The sequence below is a fragment of the Eurytemora carolleeae genome, unplaced genomic scaffold (genome assembly GCF_000591075.1).
Source record: "Eurytemora carolleeae unplaced genomic scaffold, Eaff_2.0 scaffold17, whole genome shotgun sequence".
Lineage (NCBI taxonomy): Eukaryota > Metazoa > Arthropoda > Copepoda > Calanoida > Temoridae > Eurytemora > Eurytemora carolleeae.
The window spans coordinates 170,847-190,275 of NW_019396047.1; the positions used below are offsets into that span (position 1 = coordinate 170,847).

Genomic DNA, 19,429 nt, shown 5'->3' on the forward strand with positions numbered 1-19,429 from the left:
TGGCGGGGGGCGGGACTAGGACAGAAACTCTGCTGTGATACAAGAATGGGGAGAATATCGAAACACGTGATCTCAAAGCTTTTTCAGTTCTCAATAGGTGAATACCTTAAAAAGTAAAATATTGACAAAATTATACCGATTAAGGGAAAAAATGATTGAAAGGAAGATAAAAACACTGGACACTCACTAATAATTCTAATTTTCTTATCTTTATATCTTTCCAATCTAATAACTTAAAACTTAGTTATTTTTCACTTCGACTTTTTGATCCAAAAGATTTAATATTTTAAGATATCAGATATCAGAATGTTACTTCTAGGAGTTCTGGTCGGGCATCTTGTGATGAGCTTCCTAATCCCTTTATCTCAAGTTAGAACACATAGGGTCAGATTAAAGTCGAACCAAGAGTTAAACTTAGGACCCCGGATCCCTATATTTGCCGGAGTCATGACCGCGGGAAAATATTTAAATTCAAGAGGATGCAGCTCTTGGAGATCCTGGGGCGCTGATTTAGGTATATTATTTAATAATTTTATCCCCGCCAGTTTTCATATTTAACATTTGAATTTTAGTTAAACGTGGTGGAGAAGTTCGTTACTTTGTTGGAACCTCTGACTCTGGTCTGCCTCCGAACGCATGCAACTTACCTGTTGTAGTTCTACAGGGTATCAGAGATGAGGACTATCCTCCACAGAGGAAATCCTTTGCCATGTTTCGCTGGATCGAGCAGCACTATGGGAACAGGTTTGTTTAAGATATTGGGTAAAATATTAGCAGATGCCGCCTGTAGCCCCCCAACATACCTTATACAAAACAGCAAATTCAGACTTTAACGAGAAATAGTGTGTGTATATGTTATATCCATACATTTGGGTGGGGGTCTAAGAGTTAAGTACTTGTATTTATTTTTATCCAAACATTGTCTGTTTTAATTCATTTCGTAAAATCTCCCCTTTTTAGATCTTCTTGGTTCCTAAGAACTGATGACGACGTATATCTAAATGTAGAGAGAATGCTGGATTTTCTTGGCGGATTAGACGGTCGAGATCCTCATTTTATTGGTCAGGCGGGTCGGGGACTTGCTAAAGAAGAAGGTAAACTCTCTCTACAGTGGAACCAGAACTTCTGTATGGGTGGAACTGGAATGGTTCTGAGTCAAACCATTCTTCGCATGTTTGTCCCGAAGATTGACACTTGTCTGACCAACCTGATGACCGGGCACGAGGATGTGGAAGTTGGAAGATGCATCACGATGGCAACGGGGAGAACCTGCACTTGGGCCTACGAGATGCAGACCCTGTTCTACCACAGCTCTGGTGGGAAGGATGATAGAGGTGTTGAGATCCTTCCTGATACCCTCAATCTTAATATCATCAATAACGCAATTACAATCCATCCTATTAAAAGTCCAAAGAACATGGAATTATTATCTGTAAAATATAAGACGATGAAACGATTACACATCATGACGGAAATCAAGAAACTTGAGTTTGACCTTCATCTGATCAACGAAGACCCTGTCGACGAATTTGACGATCTCTCTGATCTACCGAGGATGAACCAAACCTGGGATTTTATTTACAGTCACCAGATTTATAAAGCGGAAGCGGGACACGAGAAGGGAAAAATTCCAGCCCGTCTTAATCAATCAATCACTAGAATAATATCTAAGGTTGTAGATAAGATAAACGCAGATGCCCGAGAAAAGGGTCGTTCTATAGAATTCCGAGATTTATACTATGCGTATGTAAACCATGATCCAAAATATGGTAATTCCTATATCCTTGACATCCTTCTCGTTTATAAAAAGTTCCAAGGGAAAAAAATGACAGTGAAAGTGAGACGACACGTGTTTGTCCGCGAAATACTTCTAGAACCCCATTTTAAACCTCAGATTGGGTCGGATACGTCGCCAGTGCCCGCCGTGGTGCCCGGCGATACGCCAAACTACTACGAAGACGATCGGCGGTCTATAACACTCCTTGTAACGGTGGCTGGAGAGAGCAAGGTACCGGTTCTGAAACGTTTTCTCGCCGAATACGAGAAAGAAGTCTTGCTAAAGATGAACCCTGTCAAGCTTGTTGTCGTCGCTTTCAAGGAGACCAGTCAGGACCTTGCTGTGGTCAACCTTCTCCGGGCCCAGGTTCAATACCTGGAGAAGGAATTTCCTGGGTTTGTCATCACCGTGGTGGAGTTAAACCAATCCTTCTCCCGGGGAGTCGGACTAACCAAGGGTTTAGAGGTCTGTGAGGAGTCAGACCTAGTATTTATTGTAGATGTAGACATCAGCTTCACTTCATCTACATTAGACAATGTACGACGGTTTACGGTTGAAGGAAAATCGGTTTATTTTCCGATAGTTTTCAGTGAATTCCGAGACGGCGGGGGATATTGGCGAGACTACGGATACGGAATAATGTCTGGATATAAGAAGGATATTGTTTCCGTTGGAGGATATAACCTTGATTTTAAAGGATGGGGGAAGGAGGATGTTGATCTTTATGATAAATTTCTTAAAAGCAGTATTAAAGCGTTTAGAAGTACAGATTCATACCTCGTTCATAAATATCACAAGGTTAGATATTTAAAATTTAAATTAAAAAAAATATATTTCATTATTTTTGAATATTTTTTTTGTCTAGGTCACGTGTAGTCCTAGTCTTCCTAATGATCAGGCGACGATGTGCGCTGGAAGCCGTGCAAATACATTCCTTCCTCTGGAAACCCTGTTCCATCTTGTAGTTAATTCATCTGTTATTATTCCTTGACGTTGGGAAGAACATTAACCCTTTAGATATTGACAATCCTTTAGCTATACTATATATATATATACATTATACAATATATATCTATTTAAATGAAACTAAAGCATAATATGCTTTGAGTTCAGCGTTACATCTGTTAATAAATACATATGTTTATTATGCGACACACTACACTGTGTGTCACATCTATTTTTTTACCAAAAATATTTATTTTTCTGCTTTAAATCATATACCCAAGAATACGCCGCTGCAATAAGACAATGACCTAGTCCAGTAAGCCATTGTATAAACTTTTTTCAGTTCTAATGTTTTTTTTTAATAAACTTAAATGCAAATTTCATTTCTCGGACCAAGATGTAACTTCTTTACGATTATGGCGAAGCATAAATTTACAGCAGGTCTAGTCCTAGTGTTTCAAATAAAATTAAGAATTATTAGAAAAAATTCTAGTTTATCAAAGCCGTTGATATTGTTATGCCATTCATATTATTCTCCAAAAATCATTTTTTGAAGATTTAAAAAGTTTTAAAAGGATTATCGGAATTTTCTCATCAGTTTTTAAATTTATCTGACAAAATTTTGAGGTTGGTTATCTGGCACAAAAATTCGATCGATTTTTTTTTGTTTTTAGCGCTCAAATTATTTTTTGAATTTTTTTCAGTGCTTAAAAGTTTAGAAATAAAAATGATACTCATTATAATATATAAAGGAGGACATTGTGAGAATAACATATCTGACTTAGGAGGGAATATCAATAATCAATATTTGTCGTTAATTTTGAAAAAAAAAATCTGATTTTCAAACTTTTTATTTTCAAGAACGTCTTCCTATATATTTGGAGAAAATATCGGTTAGTACAAAAAAACGAAAAAAAAACATGCGAATAGGCATTCACAGTCTAATAAGTAATTGTACTAAAAGAAATCTGTCTCTAAACTTTAAAAGCATAAAAATATACCCAATGCAAAATCGTGCCTTTCTTTTGCCCTGGAGAACTTTATTTTCTCCACCTTTTTGTCAAATTAGCGGCTCAAACTTTTAACTAGTTCCTATGTAAATAAAAAATGTATGATCCAAATATAGCACAAATTCGTTTTTCTTTGTATACTGATTTATATCTGTACAGGAAACCTTTTTTGTTCATTCTTTGTTTGTTCTTGGTGTTAAATCTTGAACAATAATACTTAAAATGTATTACATTTCACGCTTTAAACTTCCAATCAATCATTTTATTCTCTTAAAATACTCTTGTGATATTAAACCTGTATAAATAGGTAAATTTATTGTTAATCTTTGATTGTCATGATATTTAAAATTTCCTCTCTTCTTTATGTTGCCTAATGACATTTAATACTCTTTAAGCTTGTGATACTTGTTTTTTGATTCACCCTTCTGTTCACTAGTTCTTAACATATGTAATATTGATATTTGGAAAATATAAAGAAATGTTAAATAAAGTTGCGAAGATTATTGCTCTCTGTCGATTTATATCAGCTTCAGCTTTTCCTTTTTTCAGAGAAAATGTTACGACGGAGTAAAGTTGCTGGTTTTATCCTTCTCATAACCTTTCTCTTCTCTCTCTATATATACAAACTACAGTCTAGTATCCTGGACCATTTACCCACAGACTTCTCAACTTTCGACAACGTAAAGGGGTCGAAAAAACTTATTGTGCCAAATATTATTCATTTTATTCATTTTGATTCTAGAACTATTAATTTTGTGACATTTATCTGCATGCTGTCAGCCTGGTATAATCATAAACCCTCCAAGATCTACCTTCATACCAATCTAAATCTGAACCCTAGAGAGTCGAGATATCTATGGGTTCTACAATCCGTCCTAGGGGGTAATCTGAAGATCCACGAGGTTCAGAAACCAACTCATGTGTTCGGACAGAAATTATCTTCTGTTCAGCACGCTTCAGATGTTGCAAGGATTAAAATTCTCATGAAGTATGGCGGGATATATTTAGGTAATATGTTTTTAAAATTGGTTTATTATTTTTTTGACTTTGAATGTATTAGTTTGAATGAACATTGGATTAAATCCTTGTTTTAAGTTAACATTAGATAAATTTGAGAAAATTAATTTATGTCGCTTTAATTCTAAAATTAAATGTATCCAAATTTTTAGTTGACTACATTCATTTTTATGATTATATATTATACATATGTAAGTAAATTCAAAAATTGTGTCCTCTGTTCTAAAATAATATTTTGAATGGTTAAGCTTGATATTGACAATTTTTCTAAACATTGCTACAGATTGAACTATTATTATAACAGTTGAAGCCCAAGCCTAATCACTTCAGATTAAGGGTTGACAGCATGATTTTAAATTGTTGTTTTTAGACGAGGATGTGTTTGTAGTGAAGAATCTAAACGTGTACAGGCACTATGAGTGTGCACTGGGCTGGCCGGAGAACCAGAATATGGGTAGTCAGGGAAGGGAAGAAACTTATTTTTTTCATCATTTATTTTTTATATATTATCTCGTTTATTTAAATCTACTTAAATTGGTATAAATTAGTATTATCCATTTTTGGCTTAGTTACTGTACTGGCAATAATATTACATTTCAAATGATATCTCAGTCAAAAATCATGAAAACCTTACCTAGCCCAGAATAAGGCGTAATTTTGGGAAGTGCATTTAAGGGAAGTGTAAGTTTATATGAGCTGTAATTATATTAAGTCTAATAAGATAACTAAATTAAATGTAAGTGAGTCCCTTTTTGATGTCTTGATGTAAAAACTAATAAGTTTTTTTACATCCAGGTTTTATTTGCACACAAAGATGCAAGATTTCTCAAGCTATGGCTTGAATTATACAGGTAAATGACAAACCATTTCCCTTTTTCAATAAATCAGTATTTTCGAGAAAAAAATTGATTTAATTTGATTTGTATAGATTTAACAAACTTTTCTATCCGTTAGTTTATATATTCTAGCCATATTTTCCACTTTTTTCCGTTAACTTTGGTTTAATATGGATAATATTTCATTTTGATATAAAACATTTGTAGAGAGTACCGGCCAACCATGTGGTATTTCAATGCTGGAGAATCTCCGACCCAAAACATCCTGAACCAACAACCTCAACTTGTTCACAGAGTTAAACTAGACTTCGGAGTAGAGAACTTATCCCAGCAAATCTATAAGGAATGGGGATATTTTTTTTAACGAGTTCCAAATGTTTTACAACGTTACCCCTTTTCCGTGGTTGTAACTTTTGAGATATTTAAAGGGACTTATCTTATTCCGTTAGAACCCGAAAATTTGGATTTGTGCGTTCCGACATTTTGAAATAAAAATAAAAATAAAGCATTTGATCAGGAGAACTGGACAGGCTGGATAAACAGGTACACCCTTCACCTCCTGAGTAACCACAATTACCTTCATAACACAACCTTGGACGAGGTTAACTACAGGACCTGCAACTGCACCTTCGCCACCCTGGCCAACCAGATCCTCAGTAACCTCGAGGACGAGAATATCAAGCTTCAACAGAAACCAGAAAAACAAAGTGTTGGAAACACTTCTGAGTTTCAACATGAGGTTAAACATTATCTCAATTCTAACTCAACCTCCTTGCTGAAGAAATACCTCAATCTTGAATTATTTCACGACCTGGAGAAAGTAAGAACCATCCCGTACGGATCTTCGCTTAACGATGTGATCCGAACCGGATTAAAAAATCCGGATTCTGCCGTCGGGATCTTTGCCCCGGATGCTGATGCCTACCGAGCCTTTCGACGACTATTTCTTCCAATCATTCTAGACTATCATAAACTAGTCAGGTTTGAAGCGCAACCGGAGAAATTCTGGGGAAACCCTAAAGAAATCGGAGAGTTTGAGGGGAACAACATCTTGTCAACAAGGATCAGGATTGCGAGATCAATCAAGGGTAAGGTGGCCAAGAAAACTAAATTTTTAAAAATAAATCTAAATTTTAACTGTAAATATAATGATCCAGGATGCATTCTTAGATTCAGTTTTTTTTCAGGATTCCCGTTTAACAATAAAATGGCTGAAAAGGATCTGACAAGTCTTGAATCCAAGGTTTCTAAAGTTCTACGGGAACAATTCTCCGGAGAGTATCTGAACCTAGCGGAGATATCACCGGAGGATAAACAGAAACTCAAGGAACAACATTTTCTCTTCGAAGATTGTGATAGGTACACGACCAGACGGGATGAGGGATAATTATTTATTTAGTAAGAACTTATCCAAAACTACATAAAACTCATTTGAAAACCTAACCTTCCTCACTTTCCCTTCTTCTTCAATTTTTTAAATTTTAGCTTGTCTTGGGCAAAGGGCAAATTTGTTGATTTACCTTTTTGGAAAAATATTACCTATTTTTGGTTTAGTATTTGAATATGTTAAAAGGCTTATTGTTGAAGTCTGGGGAGGAGGTAATTGTTTGTAAATATATACCCTGCGATTTACTATATTCGTTATTCAGGTTTGTATTGGAAGCTGGTGGTTGTGTGAGTTGGCCCACTGGACGCGGTATATTCCTGAGTTCTGACCGTCAGCTTATAGTTTGGGTCAATGAGGAGGATCATCTCAGGGTTATATCACTAGAGAAGGGTGGAGATCTTTCAAGTGTTTACTCCAGGTAGATAAGGAAACCTTGAGAACTCATGACCTGGTAACTGATATAGGAACAGGTTCCACAATTAGTGGACAAAAGGACATTTTATTTGTTTTTCAGTTAACGACAACATCGAGAAACATTTCAGTCTTACATTTACAACTTCGAATGGGATGGGATTTAAATGACGGAATGATTTAAACATATCGTAGTTAAGTCCTATACTAGTATTTTATCTTATTCATTTGCCACTAACTGTAGATAATACTCTGCATTCAATACTCTTCAAAAGAATAAGGACGAACTCCCGATGATGCCAAAGTTTTTGGCGAAATATATTGAGAAGAAAATGATATAATTCTAGTGCTAGAGAGTAGGGTTGGGATTTGTTTAAAAACGATCTAAAGTAGATAATAAGTTTAGTAACATTAATGCCTGTTGTTTTTGATGAAATTGATGTGAGAAAAAAAAAAAACAATTTTTTTACTTCAATTTAGGTTTATAATGATCTTTACTCCAGGTTGATCTTGACTATGAACAAACTGGAGAAGTTTCTTGAGTTTGAACATGATGAAGAGTTTGGTTATTTAACCTTCTGTCCTACTAACATCGGAACAACCCTTCGAGCCTCCGTCCATCTCCGTTTCTCCGCCCTGACCTCTGATGAGGTTGAAAGGTTGTCCTCGGAGCGAGGTCTCCAGGTTCGAGGAACCTCCGGAGAACATTCTGAGGTGCGCGGAGGTGTTTATGATTTATCGAACAGTAGAAGATTAGGGCTAACCGAATTCGAGGCTGTCAGGTAATATTCCGTGATTATGAATAATTATTATAATAATTATAAAGTATCTGAATTCATAAATAATTTTTAAAATTTTCAAAAGTTTAACTTTTACTGAAACCCTTAACAATGTTTCTGGGTAAAACATTTATTTGTTAATAGGATTTTTCCTGTCTTCTTCTCCGCGAAGGCAATCTAACAATGAAAGATTTTTTGTCGAATTTTTTGCGTTTCTGTTTCTTCACTGTCTGTACTCTGTTTACTGACTGTTTAGTGTCAAATGATGAACATTTCTGAGAAAACGATCGGTGACGGGAAGCAACAAATATTGCTAGAACAAATATAAAACTTATCGATTTTTTTACACACTCAAAGAAAGTAGTTAATTTTGAAAAACGTTATATTACCCCAAAACTTTAAGACACTCATGGGTTTGTATTCGGCCTTTTTTTTAATTAAAACTTATTGTTTTGGTTTTCAGTGAAATGTTCACTGGTATTCAGCATTTTCTCCGAGAGGACAAAAGAGCTGAGGATTCTCTCTAATCATCTCTGTGTTTAAAAATGAATGATGGCTGAAGAGTGTATCTTCGGAGAACGCGGGAATAGAAATAACAGGCATTCTAAACCACATCAAGAAAGAAAAAAATATTTCTTATCACAGAAATAATTTGGAGAAAAAAACATATTTTTTTTTGATAGGAAAAAAACTAATGTTGAACCAGAAAATTTTATTTGAGAACCATGCACGTCAATCTCAGAATAAACTTTATCTCTAATAAGCATAATAACACTTTTTTTATAACAGAATCCATTTTTTACACTTAATTATTTATTTCTCAATATCAGTAAAAGTTTCGCTTTCTTCCATAAAGGTCATGCATAATGTATATTGAATATTTGGGGTTTTGGTTTTTATACATTTTTATGATAGAGGTTGTCATTATACTTAATCAAATAGATTATCAAGTACAATAGGCGGCAACAGCGAAATGGACCAATTATACACAACGTCACTAGTGTCAAATATAACAAGGAAAACGAAATTTTCTTACATTAGTTGACAGGTTTTCCAAGAAACAGAAAATAAAGAACACATAAAATTACAATTTTTATTGTAAGATAAGCACTTTTATTCTAAAATTATCATTATTATTAAAAAATTTTTCGGACACAAAAACTAAGTTGACACTTGTGACGTAAGAATACAGCTGTACTGAGAGTGTACAAAGTCTACGTTGCCATCTATAGTACTTGACACTCTATTTGCACTTAATTATGTTTTTTAAGATGTTTCTTTTTAAACTGGTGTTAATGGAAGATTTTATAGTTTTTATAATTATATTTTTGCTCTAGTTCTGTTTGGCTGTGAGACTAAATAACTTGCCTAAGTGTACTGATGTACCGAGAGAACTGAATTATCTTGTTGAAATGAATTTTATTTTTATTTTGTACTTTTTTATTTTGGTACTTTTGTAAATATTTTGATCGAATTTGACTGTGATGTAATGCGTATAATAGCAACAGAAACATTTTGCATTTAAGAAAGAAGTAACATATATTTTAATAAACAATTTTTGGATTCTGACTTTAAAATGGTAATAAATACACTTCAATTATATCTACTATAAGTGATAAAGTCTTAAATGAAATTATATTAAATGTGTATCATTACTAATTAATTATTATTGATCGCTATTTTTCTATTTTTGTAAAACTTTTATTCTATTGTATTGAGACCTTTCATGATTTAGAAATTTCAGAGAAAATATTTTTTTTGAAAAATGGTTATACTGGTTCTAAAATGAAGATTTGGATCTGGAGTGTATGAGGTGAAATGACCAGGAATTCTAGAATAATGGTGGGACATTCTAGAACTATGGTGGAGCATTCTGGAACAATGGCGGAGCATTCTGGAACAATGGCGGAGCATTCTGGAACAATGGCGGAGCATTCTGGGACAATGGTGGAGAATTCTAGATTATTGGAGGAAAATGGACTCTTTGAAGAGCATGGTAATTGTTATATTTGTTAATTACTGGATTACCAGAATATTTTTCTCTGGGAGATCACTTCAGTGACGTTTTCAGCCAGTCAATATATCATTTTTGTTACTACTGATAGTGCATTAAGTTAAACCAGGGATCTGGGCGCCCCTGACACCTTTACTATCATGGGTTTTTATTTAATTTCTTATTTTCAATTCATATCAACATTAAACTTTGAATAAAAAAATAAAAGTTGATATTTTTATTATTTAAAAAGTGATGTTTAGGTGATGGCGAGGAAGCTTACTATATTGCTGATGATGGCAGACTTTTTGCTCTCTCTCAGGTTTATAAAGAACTGGTTTAAAGAAATAAATTTGAATTGATATATTAATGGAATTAATGAAATTTGGCATGTTTATCTATTAGACAACTTTTTTGTTTAGAATATTCCTCTTGCTGCTGACTCTAGGATCCATGAGATGCGTGAAATCGGTCTCCGAACCTCTATAGAGGACGGCCTTCAACCCGTCCACAGTTTACAAGTCTCCCAACCCTCAGAGGGCACTGGGCACAAGGAAATCCGCCAGATTCTCCTGCAGGGATCAGAGATGGTCCAAGCTATCCATGAAATCCCCGGAATCCAAGAAGTCCGTGAAAATCCATTTTCCGCCTCGGTTAATAACGAAGGAATGCCCGGGATTCAGTTGCCAACTGTTGGAGTTCTAGAAGATATAGAGACCGGCACATTTACTCATGCTCAGGTATAATTAATCCATTTTTTTTGTAATATAGGAATTCAAATTTTTTCCCGGGATTTTTGATGCATGCAATTTTCATATTTCAACATTATTTTCAAGCTTTTAGAGACTTTTTCTGTAATAATTGTAATGAAGAATAATATTGACCCATTCTATTAGGTTGCGGATAAGCTTAATGGAAATAATATAACTATTCCTCTGTCTACGGATTCTACAGATCAATTCTATTTTCTGGACAACAATAAGAAAATGGCAACCCTGGAGGATTTTGTCGAGGTGTTCACAATATACAAGTGTAAAGGCTGTGATTTTACCAGTGGTGAAAGAGGTATTTAACAATTTACCATATATCTTTATATAAAATATAAACAAATTTTAATCGGTTAAAAATATCAAACAATCATTTAATTTTTGTGTTTCCTGAATTTTGATCACTTAAGTCGTGAACTAAAGAGCATTTTAAAATCATTTTCAGATGCACTTCATTCTCACATTGAGACTACTCATTTGAGTTCTGCTCCTGAGTCCAGTACTCAAAAGACCCTGGAGCAGTTTCCTCCGGACGAACACAACCCAGTAGGTTCGGAGAACGTAGAGAACCCAGAACTTAACGCTATGCTTATCATATCTGACGTTAATAATATCAAGGTTAGAATCATAGACTATTTTGAAACATTGTTCATTTTTGTTTTTGCAAATGTCCGTCTATGTTTAGTATAACATGGAGAGCAGGACGGAGACTATGATCCTGGATGAGCTTCCAGCTGAGAGATCTAGCTCCTACCCTTTCTTCAAGTTCTTCCTGGTCAAGGAGCAGAAAGAGATATTTATTTGTACACGTTGCAGTGTTTGTATGGCTTCCGAGGAAAAAATGAAGGTTGAAAATTTTTAAATTTCTGAAACAGCTTTGAAACCATTTTGAAACTAGCAAGATAAAAGGGAATGAAATACACAATACATTATATCCAAAACTTTTCTTTAGTAAAGTATCTTCTAGATTACAGTTTAAAAATTCGATTTGGTTTGATTTTATTTGATTTAAATTTGATTTTGAACTAATAGCATACAAGATTGGAGAAGGGGGAATTAAGTGGGATATCATTGTTAAAGAAAGTAAACAAAAAAATTATTTGATTAAATGTGCCCAAAAATCTTACAACGTTATTGTGAATTACAAAAAGGCATTATGTACTGTACATATACTACACAGTACATAACTTCTTGTTTAGATTCACTCTGCTCGGGATGGATGTACGGACTCCAAGTGTAATAACTGCGGTGTACGGTTCAATACACAGTCAGAGTACAACAATCATATTATCAAGTGCAAGGTAGGATTGTAGTAAGGAACTACACTATCTGCAGTGTGGTGCATAGTGCCGGGCCCTGAAGATTTTGATTTTGATTTTGATTTGATTTTGATTTTGATTTTGATTTTGATTTTGATTTAGATTTAGATTTAGATTTAGATTTAGATTTAGATTTAGATTTAGATTTAGATTTAGATTTAGATTTAGATGTAGATTTAGATTTTCGATTTTCGATTTTCGATTTTTGATTTTGAGTTGATTTTTAGTTGATTTTCAGTTGATTTTCAGTTGATTTTGATGATTTTGATTTTATTTTGATTTTGATTTTGATTTGATTTGACATAAGGAACCCACAACGTTCCGTTTTCTCTGGATCAAAGTAATCAAAGTAAATGTATATTTTTACAATTTTAAGCTGCAGATCTTCATGTACTCCCCCCCCCGCACTTACACATGAATGATGTTTTGCCCCTGGATTCCTTGTTTTGGTGCATCAGATATGGCAGTTCCTAGTCAATATATATATCTTGGATTGTTCAATGTACAATGCACATTGAACAATCCAAGATATATAAATTGACTAGGAACTGCCATATCTTTGTACTTCGTACTTTGTACCATGTGCATGTGCATGTGCATGTGCATGTGTGATCTTTAAAACAATTTTCTGTTCTTTCGGTTTATTCATTTTGTTTTTAAAGTTATCTGTTCTCAAACTAATATTATTTCAGGTTGCTGTTTTCAAGATCAAAGATAAACCCCCACCAGGTAAACATTCATAATAAACTCTATCTTTATATAAAACTCCACCAATCAAATTTATTGCAAAAAATAGCCTTTTTTACCAAGGNATAAAAACTAGATTTAACTCCTCACCCTTTGCAAAATCTAGAATTGCACTTGGGAACCCTGGATGATGTTTATTGATAACAAATCCTATAGTTACAGGGAACCAGGAGGACAGGAATACAATTCTCTCCAGTATACCAGAAGAGCAGGAGGGTGATGATATATCTCTAGTAGATCAGTTCTATAAGGTAGAAAAAGATTAGACCAAATCAGATCTTTGGGCCTATGCAAGCTCTAACATTTGACGCTCTGGAATTTAGTTTTTTGACGGGATTAACAATCTTCTTTAACCAATAATTTTTCTCGGTTTGATGAGTTTTTTGATCCAAGTTTCTTTTTGATTTGTATCTTCATGACAGAAACAGCTCTCAAGAAATTAACAGGATCGACCCCGACCGCAATTTATTTTTAAAAATGTGATAAATTAGATCATTTTTGTTTAAAAACTCGACAACAGATGTTAAACTGATTGTTTAGGTTGCAGATACTGGTCCGGAGAAAGGAGGAGAGGACGAGTATATAGGAGAGGAATACAAGATCTCCAGGTTGAGAAGGAACAGGACCAATCTAGAAGTGGATGGAGAGAATAGGGTTTGGGTCTGCTCAACTAAAAGCTGTCATGCTATCTTCAAGGTTATTTTTAACAATTCGATTATAGTTTGTGACGATTAATTAATTAAATTGAAAGGAGTTAGTTTTTTTTTTAATTATTTTGGGAAAAAGAAATAACCTTCGAGTATAAAGAGCTTGGTTATTATTGTCTTTAAAAAATTGGAAATTTCTCAATGAAGTTGAGTTAACTGATAAGAAAATTTTTTTAAAAAGTAAATAGGTAAAATACTTTGAATTAGGAGGAGAAAAACCTGGACTACCACATCTCATGTCACAAGGAAGACTGCATGGAGTGCCAAGAGTGCAAGAAAGAGTTTGCCAGGTTTCAAAAATTTTAGTATTTTTTTTATGTTAATGTCGATGTTTTTGTTGTTGATGTTGATGATGTTAATGTTGATGCTGATGCTGATGCTGATGCTGATGCTGATGCTGATGCTGATGCTGATGCTGATGCTGATGCTGATGCTGATGCTGATGATGTTTAATGGTTTTATAATTTAAAATATTGAGGTGGCCTGATCTCTTCCAGCATCTGTGGCGTGAGCATGAGAAGGATTGTGATATGTATCAATGTATCCAGTGTATGACCTACAAGACCAGCACTGTCAACGCCCTGGAGAAGCATTGTCAGACCCACGCCAATCTGAAACTGTACCAGTGTGATATCTGCTACAAGGGGTTCAACCAGCAGGTTCAGCTCACCAACCACTCGGTCCGACATCTCAGAGAGTCCATGGTTGAGCTCCCCAACTGGGCTACACCCAAGCGGTGTGAGATCTGCCAGAAAGTGTGCTCTGACAGTAAAAGTTTGAAGAAGCATGTGCAGGCAGTGCACTCGAAGCTGAAGCCGTATATCTGTCAGATCTGTGGGTATAAAACTGCCCGGAAAGGGAATCTTCTGCTTCATGTTAGGCAGCACTCGGGGGAGAAACCTTATAGTTGTGATGAGTGTAGTTACAGGACGGGAGATCATAATTCACTCAGGTTCAAAATATTTATTAACCCTACTAACTGTAAAACTTAAACCTTCGTATAACATTCGTATACACGTATTTTTAGGTTTGGTATACGTAAAAATACGTATTTTTCCATACGTATGAAATACATTTTTTCGTAACCATTTCCTTGGTAAAAATACATATTTTATATCCGTAAAAATATGTATATGACAAATATGAAATTACATAAATATGCGTATTTTTAGGTTTGGAATACGTAAAAATACGTAATTTTCAATACATATGAAATACGTTTTTTCGTAACCATTTCCTTGGTAAAAATACATATTTTTAGGTTTGCATCAATTTTTTAAACTGAAATTTTATTTTTAAATTAAGTAAAGAAAAAAACGAAAAATACTTAAAAATACGTAAATATTACTTGGAAATAAATTATACGCAATTATTCGTTTGAAATACTTTTCTGGATAACCTTAAACACTTAAAAAAAGCTGTGTGTGATAAATACGTTTTAAGTAAATATGTCTTAAAATACGTAAACCTATATAGGGGCTTTAGTAGTTTTAGGTTTTCGGGTTAGTAGGGAACCTTCAATTTAAAGAGGGCTACATAAGATTCATAACAATAGCCTTTACGCCTCCATTTGAGCAACAATTGTCTTTGATTACTATCTCGTGCGTTCTTGTTCTTGTTCTTGTTTTCTAATTTGTTTCATAAAATAAAAATAAAAATAAAAAAGGGAGTAAACAATTTTAGTAAATTCAATCAGTAATTAGTGCTATAAAGAGTCATTTAATTTTACAAAAGGTTCAAATGGAGATAATGAAATGCAAGCAATAATGCTGTTTTTACTTGATTATATTTTCCAGGCGTCACAAGAAAATACATGCTGGAGATAAACCAAACAAATGTCATTTATGTTCATTTTCAACCATACAATCCAGTAACTTGAAGGCTCATCTTCTCAACAAACATCATCTTACTCCAGACGGAAAGAAAGTAGAGGTTAGTCAAATTTAATAAGCAAGTCTGTTTTTGATAAAATGATGGGTAAAAAAAAATTTACAGGTCTCTGGGGTATTGTGAGTGTTTTTGATTAACTGTTCGGTCAAAAACATTTAACAGGTCTCTTGGGTAATGTTCATGGAGATTCTTCTTAGAAGACTCGTATTAGAACTATAAAAGGATTGGTACGGGCACAATTTAGTTATATGATTGAGAATATTTCAAACACCCTTCTTCTTTTTAATATGAAATATATTAATTTTGTTTCTAGCCGCCATCCAAGAAAAGAGTGATCTCGACGTCTAAAGAGAAAGGTCGAGCGGAGAAACGAGGACAAGAACTAACACTCTCGGAGAAACCTAGAAGAGATCTCACTCTTACAGACTCTCTAGACTCATTACTGGAGATGTCGGAGAGGAATGGGATAAATCTTCTCTCTGATACATCCTAGGCATTCGCTCTACCTATTACAATTTAAAATTTCACTCCTTATCAGTATTTAAAGGGACTGTAAAGGATAAATAAAAGGGGGAATAGGCTGAAACCAGAGAATAAAAGGAGTTGAACGCTATATAAGACATCTATCTGATGTTTCTGTCTAGATAAATTTATATAAAACTGTGTCAAAATTATATATCGTTCAACTCCTAAGATTCTCAGGTTTCAGCCTATACCCCCTTTCATTTATCCTTTACAATCCCTTTAATGTGATGTATACTAAATACACGAGTTTAAAGATGAAATAAATGAGATTCTTACAGAGAAAATGCTTCGGGGACGAATATGTTGTTTGTTTCGGAGTAATCTACCCAGAGATAAACTAATCCCGAGGATCAGTAGGTTTCTAGTACCCGGAGTCGAACCCGTCCCAACCCTGACTAGAACCTTGAATACTCCTGCTGACGGATTTGAAAGACAGGGAGCGTATGAAGGGCCTGGGAAAACTACAGTTTCTATTCTTAATCAGGTAATTCTACTAGGAACAAGAATAACCCCTCTTCTAATATAACATTGGCGGATTAATAATTATATTATTTGTATTTTTTTAATTAAGGAAGAATGCCTCAAGCAATCTCTGCAATCCCTGCAATGAATGATCTGATTTGATTTGACTAAAAAAATCATTTTCTTGTGCAAAACTTAGGAAATAAGTTTTGATATAAGATATTTGATCAATGATTTGTTATTTATGATGTTGGATATATGATATTAGATCTATGATTTGTTATTTATGATGTTGGATGTATGATATTAGATCTATGATTTGTTATTTATGATGTTGGATATAAGATATTTGATCAATGATTCGTTATTTAAGATATTTGATCAATGATTCGTTATTTAAGATATTTGATCAATTTATGATGTTGGATATATGATATTAGATCTATGATGTTGGATATATGATATTTGATAAAATATTTTGATGTTCAGGAGATAACCGGAATAAATATGGTTGACAGTTACTCCTCTAATGGGTTTAGATTAACAGATAACAGTTTCCTAATCGGTCCCTCGGTTATCTTTCCTAATACAGTGCTTAGGAAAGAATGTTATTGTTTTAAATAATTTATTGTTCCCAACCATTAACATAATGTTTGTTGTTTGATCAATTGTTTGATAATGCTAATGTTTAAATCAAAGTCAACTTGAGAATAAAAAGTTGTATCTGTCTTCTAATCAATATTCTTGATTCAGATTTTTGGGTCACTTGGCGTTCATATTAATTTCTGTGGACATTGTATATAAAAACTGCTATTGCTTTAAGAAATAAAGCAACACAGAAATTGCAATACAATTTTTAAAAAAAATCTTGATTCACTACGCAGAGCTTGGACGAAAGTTTTGAATGTATGGAATGAGTTAAACTTTTTCAAAAGTTTCTAGCTGAATAAAAAACATTCTTTCTACCAACAGGTGGAACATCAACTCGGCAAAAGAAATTTCAGGAAAAATTTTCGATTAGCATGATTTTAAAATTGTGTCAATTTTATTTTTCAAAGCAGTTTAATGGATTTTAAATGAAATGCTATAACGATTATTTTCTTCCAGAGGAGTCTCTGGCTTTATTCACTCTCCTGGAACCTAAGTATGTATTCAAAATATGCTTTAACATTTGATTTGATCAAAGGTCCAATTTTGATATCAAAGTAAAAAAGATTTTTGGAAGGTTAAATATCAAAACTAAATGTTATAAGTATTTAAAAAAAAAAATAATTTAGAAGATTTTTGACATAATAAAAGAGTTTGTCTTACTTCTTATTATTTATGATGAATTGAATGAAACAATTTGTAGGATGGATCTTATTGTTATCGGGCATGGTGAGGCTGCTTCTGTTAGAAATCCTGTAGACGTCAAAGTCATTTTAGGTTAGACAATTCAACCATTTTAATTGTAATTGTATTAATATATTTTGCAACTTAATTTTAAGACATGAACATTAAAAGTTTCAACAAAGAGCTTAATTCTTTATCTTGATGATTCTTGTTGCTTTTAGCAATGAAAAAGAAGGGGATTGCCATGGAGGTGTTAACCACTGAGAACGCTATCTCCACGTACAACTATCTCCTGGAGGAGGGTAGGGTGGTTGCTGCAGCGCTTATTCCTCCAGCTTATGTCAGGTTAGCAATCTTCAGTATATTTAAACGGTTATTAATTCAACGTTGAAAACTTGGATAAAAGTTTTTTTGTGAATTCGGGTGTAAATGTGCTTGTTTGCGTCCTCTTCATAGTTTTGGTTAATATTTATTCTTAATTTTCTGAAAACTTTCAAATGGATTTTATTTAATTCAAGATAAGAGTCAACTTTTAATATTGGGTTGGATGATTTGTTTTCATTTTGTTTTTTATTTTGTTTTTATTTTCCACTTTTTCATGGCTTTTGTTTGTCTTTTGCTTGCCATGCATGTTTTAAACAACGTTCTTAAAACCCAGAACTACCAACTTTTGAGAAAAAAAACGGACATGTTAAAATCCTTTACTATAAAATAAAAGTCATGGCCATTCAACGGGACTGGTTTTAATCAGGAACATAGTAAATCAAATCAATGATAAGTTAGTTGAGAATTATCATTTAAAAATCTGTATTTTGTCCAGGTTGGTTGATGATAGTAGCGTGATTTCCCAGAAGAGTGTGTCTGATGAATTATATATGCCCAACGTAAACCCATTCGGAATGAGTCGAGTTGAACGAAGGAAGTTTACAGCACGTATAATTCAAGATAAGAGAACTGTAGATAAATTACTTGAGGATAAGTAACTGAACAGTGAATAACTTCAAGCCTTCAATCTTCAAACAGTAATCTCGGAAGTTATTTGTAAAATATATATAGATATATCAAATGTTCAATTTTTAATTAGGAGGATTGTCTTACCTTGGAAGCCGCCCTGCTGCTACGACGGCTTCGTGTCGAATTCAAGGTTTCAACAGCCGTTTGCGTTTCTGCTGACACATCATTGTCAACAGCCTTACTTCTCCTACTACTGCTCCGGGTCGTATTTTCGTCGGCCGTCAAAACTTCACTTCCGGCAGGGTCAGGGTTATCTTCAACCTCCATGGCCGTTTTGGGAGCAACTTCCTCGAGTACAACGTTATCCTCCTGATTTTCTGTTTCAGCTTGAGGATTCCTAAATCTGCCACACTTGTCATATTCTTTGAGCTGTGTGCTCAAAGAATATGACACAAAAATTATTCATATGAATAAATCTGCGACTTAAATTATATTGAAGCTAAAAATCTGCCATAAAAAGTGCTAATGTATGACACAAACTATACCTACTACACAAACATTCTTGATGAAA

The 19,429-nt window shown here is 33.9% G+C and overlaps 4 protein-coding genes across 6 annotated transcripts; all 4 read left to right on the forward strand.

Annotated features, from left to right (window-relative positions):
* The first annotated feature begins 10 nt into the window (after window positions 1-10).
* On the forward strand, window positions 11-3,227 carry LOC111702862 (chondroitin sulfate synthase 1). The gene is made up of 5 exons (XM_023474648.1): window positions 11-97; window positions 320-514; window positions 573-744; window positions 961-2,575; window positions 2,643-3,227. Exons 1-5 carry the CDS (start codon window positions 46-48, stop codon window positions 2,766-2,768), a joined length of 2,160 nt encoding a protein of 719 aa, XP_023330416.1. The 5' UTR covers window positions 11-45; the 3' UTR covers window positions 2,769-3,227.
* A 664-nt stretch (window positions 3,228-3,891) lies between these two features.
* LOC111702870 (creatine kinase S-type, mitochondrial) lies at window positions 3,892-8,926 on the forward strand. The gene is made up of 9 exons (XM_023474660.1): window positions 3,892-4,740; window positions 5,120-5,211; window positions 5,545-5,600; window positions 5,793-5,928; window positions 6,103-6,673; window positions 6,773-6,944; window positions 7,235-7,390; window positions 7,887-8,165; window positions 8,626-8,926. Exons 1-9 carry the CDS (start codon window positions 4,287-4,289, stop codon window positions 8,687-8,689), a joined length of 1,980 nt encoding a protein of 659 aa, XP_023330428.1. The 5' UTR covers window positions 3,892-4,286; the 3' UTR covers window positions 8,690-8,926.
* Window positions 8,927-9,906: 980 nt separating this feature from the next.
* Window positions 9,907-16,375, forward strand: LOC111702827 (zinc finger protein 729). 3 transcript variants are annotated; one of them, XR_002765503.1, is made up of 15 exons: window positions 9,907-10,158; window positions 10,419-10,477; window positions 10,578-10,895; window positions 11,052-11,220; window positions 11,368-11,540; window positions 11,608-11,769; window positions 12,122-12,223; window positions 12,934-12,970; window positions 13,145-13,239; window positions 13,529-13,684; window positions 13,903-13,985; window positions 14,174-14,647; window positions 15,492-15,627; window positions 15,899-16,132; window positions 16,325-16,375. XR_002765503.1 is itself a non-coding variant. In XM_023474612.1 (14 exons), exons 1-14 carry the CDS (start codon window positions 9,981-9,983, stop codon window positions 16,076-16,078), a joined length of 2,322 nt encoding a protein of 773 aa, XP_023330380.1. In that variant the 5' UTR covers window positions 9,907-9,980; the 3' UTR covers window positions 16,079-16,133. The 3 variants fall into 3 exon arrangements, 2 of the variants coding, with proteins under 2 accessions (XP_023330380.1, XP_023330390.1); XM_023474612.1 differs by lacking the exon at window positions 16,325-16,375 and having other exon boundaries at window positions 15,899-16,133; XM_023474622.1 differs by lacking the exon at window positions 16,325-16,375 and having other exon boundaries at window positions 13,151-13,239; window positions 15,899-16,133.
* LOC111702936 (NADH dehydrogenase [ubiquinone] 1 alpha subcomplex assembly factor 3) lies at window positions 16,352-19,346 on the forward strand. Its single transcript, XM_023474754.1, has 7 exons — window positions 16,352-16,594; window positions 17,062-17,171; window positions 17,545-17,576; window positions 17,680-17,716; window positions 17,924-17,997; window positions 18,126-18,249; window positions 18,725-19,346. The coding sequence occupies exons 1-7, from the start codon at window positions 16,394-16,396 to the stop codon at window positions 18,885-18,887; spliced, it is 741 nt and encodes a 246-aa protein (XP_023330522.1). The 5' UTR covers window positions 16,352-16,393; the 3' UTR covers window positions 18,888-19,346.
* Window positions 19,347-19,429: the final 83 nt, after the last annotated feature.

Coding starts and splice junctions, on each gene's coding strand:
- LOC111702862 (XM_023474648.1), top strand. CDS start 46: ATGGGGAGAATATCGAAACACGTGATCTCAAAGCTTTTTCAGTTCTCA. Junction 98..319: donor GCTTTTTCAGTTCTCAATAG/GTGAATACCTTA, acceptor TGTTACTTCTAG/GAGTTCTGGTCGGGCATCTT. Junction 2,576..2,642: donor TCGTTCATAAATATCACAAG/GTTAGATATTTA, acceptor TTTTTTGTCTAG/GTCACGTGTAGTCCTAGTCT.
- LOC111702870 (XM_023474660.1), top strand. CDS start 4,287: ATGTTACGACGGAGTAAAGTTGCTGGTTTTATCCTTCTCATAACCTTT. Junction 4,741..5,119: donor GTATGGCGGGATATATTTAG/GTAATATGTTTT, acceptor TGTTGTTTTTAG/ACGAGGATGTGTTTGTAGTG. Junction 6,674..6,772: donor GATTGCGAGATCAATCAAGG/GTAAGGTGGCCA, acceptor GTTTTTTTTCAG/GATTCCCGTTTAACAATAAA.
- LOC111702827 (XM_023474612.1), top strand. CDS start 9,981: ATGACCAGGAATTCTAGAATAATGGTGGGACATTCTAGAACTATGGTG. Junction 10,478..10,577: donor GACTTTTTGCTCTCTCTCAG/GTTTATAAAGAA, acceptor TTTTTTGTTTAG/AATATTCCTCTTGCTGCTGA. Junction 14,648..15,491: donor GGAGATCATAATTCACTCAG/GTTCAAAATATT, acceptor TATATTTTCCAG/GCGTCACAAGAAAATACATG.
- LOC111702936 (XM_023474754.1), top strand. CDS start 16,394: ATGCTTCGGGGACGAATATGTTGTTTGTTTCGGAGTAATCTACCCAGA. Junction 17,172..17,544: donor TTTCCTAATACAGTGCTTAG/GAAAGAATGTTA, acceptor TTCTACCAACAG/GTGGAACATCAACTCGGCAA. Junction 17,577..17,679: donor CTCGGCAAAAGAAATTTCAG/GAAAAATTTTCG, acceptor ATTTTCTTCCAG/AGGAGTCTCTGGCTTTATTC.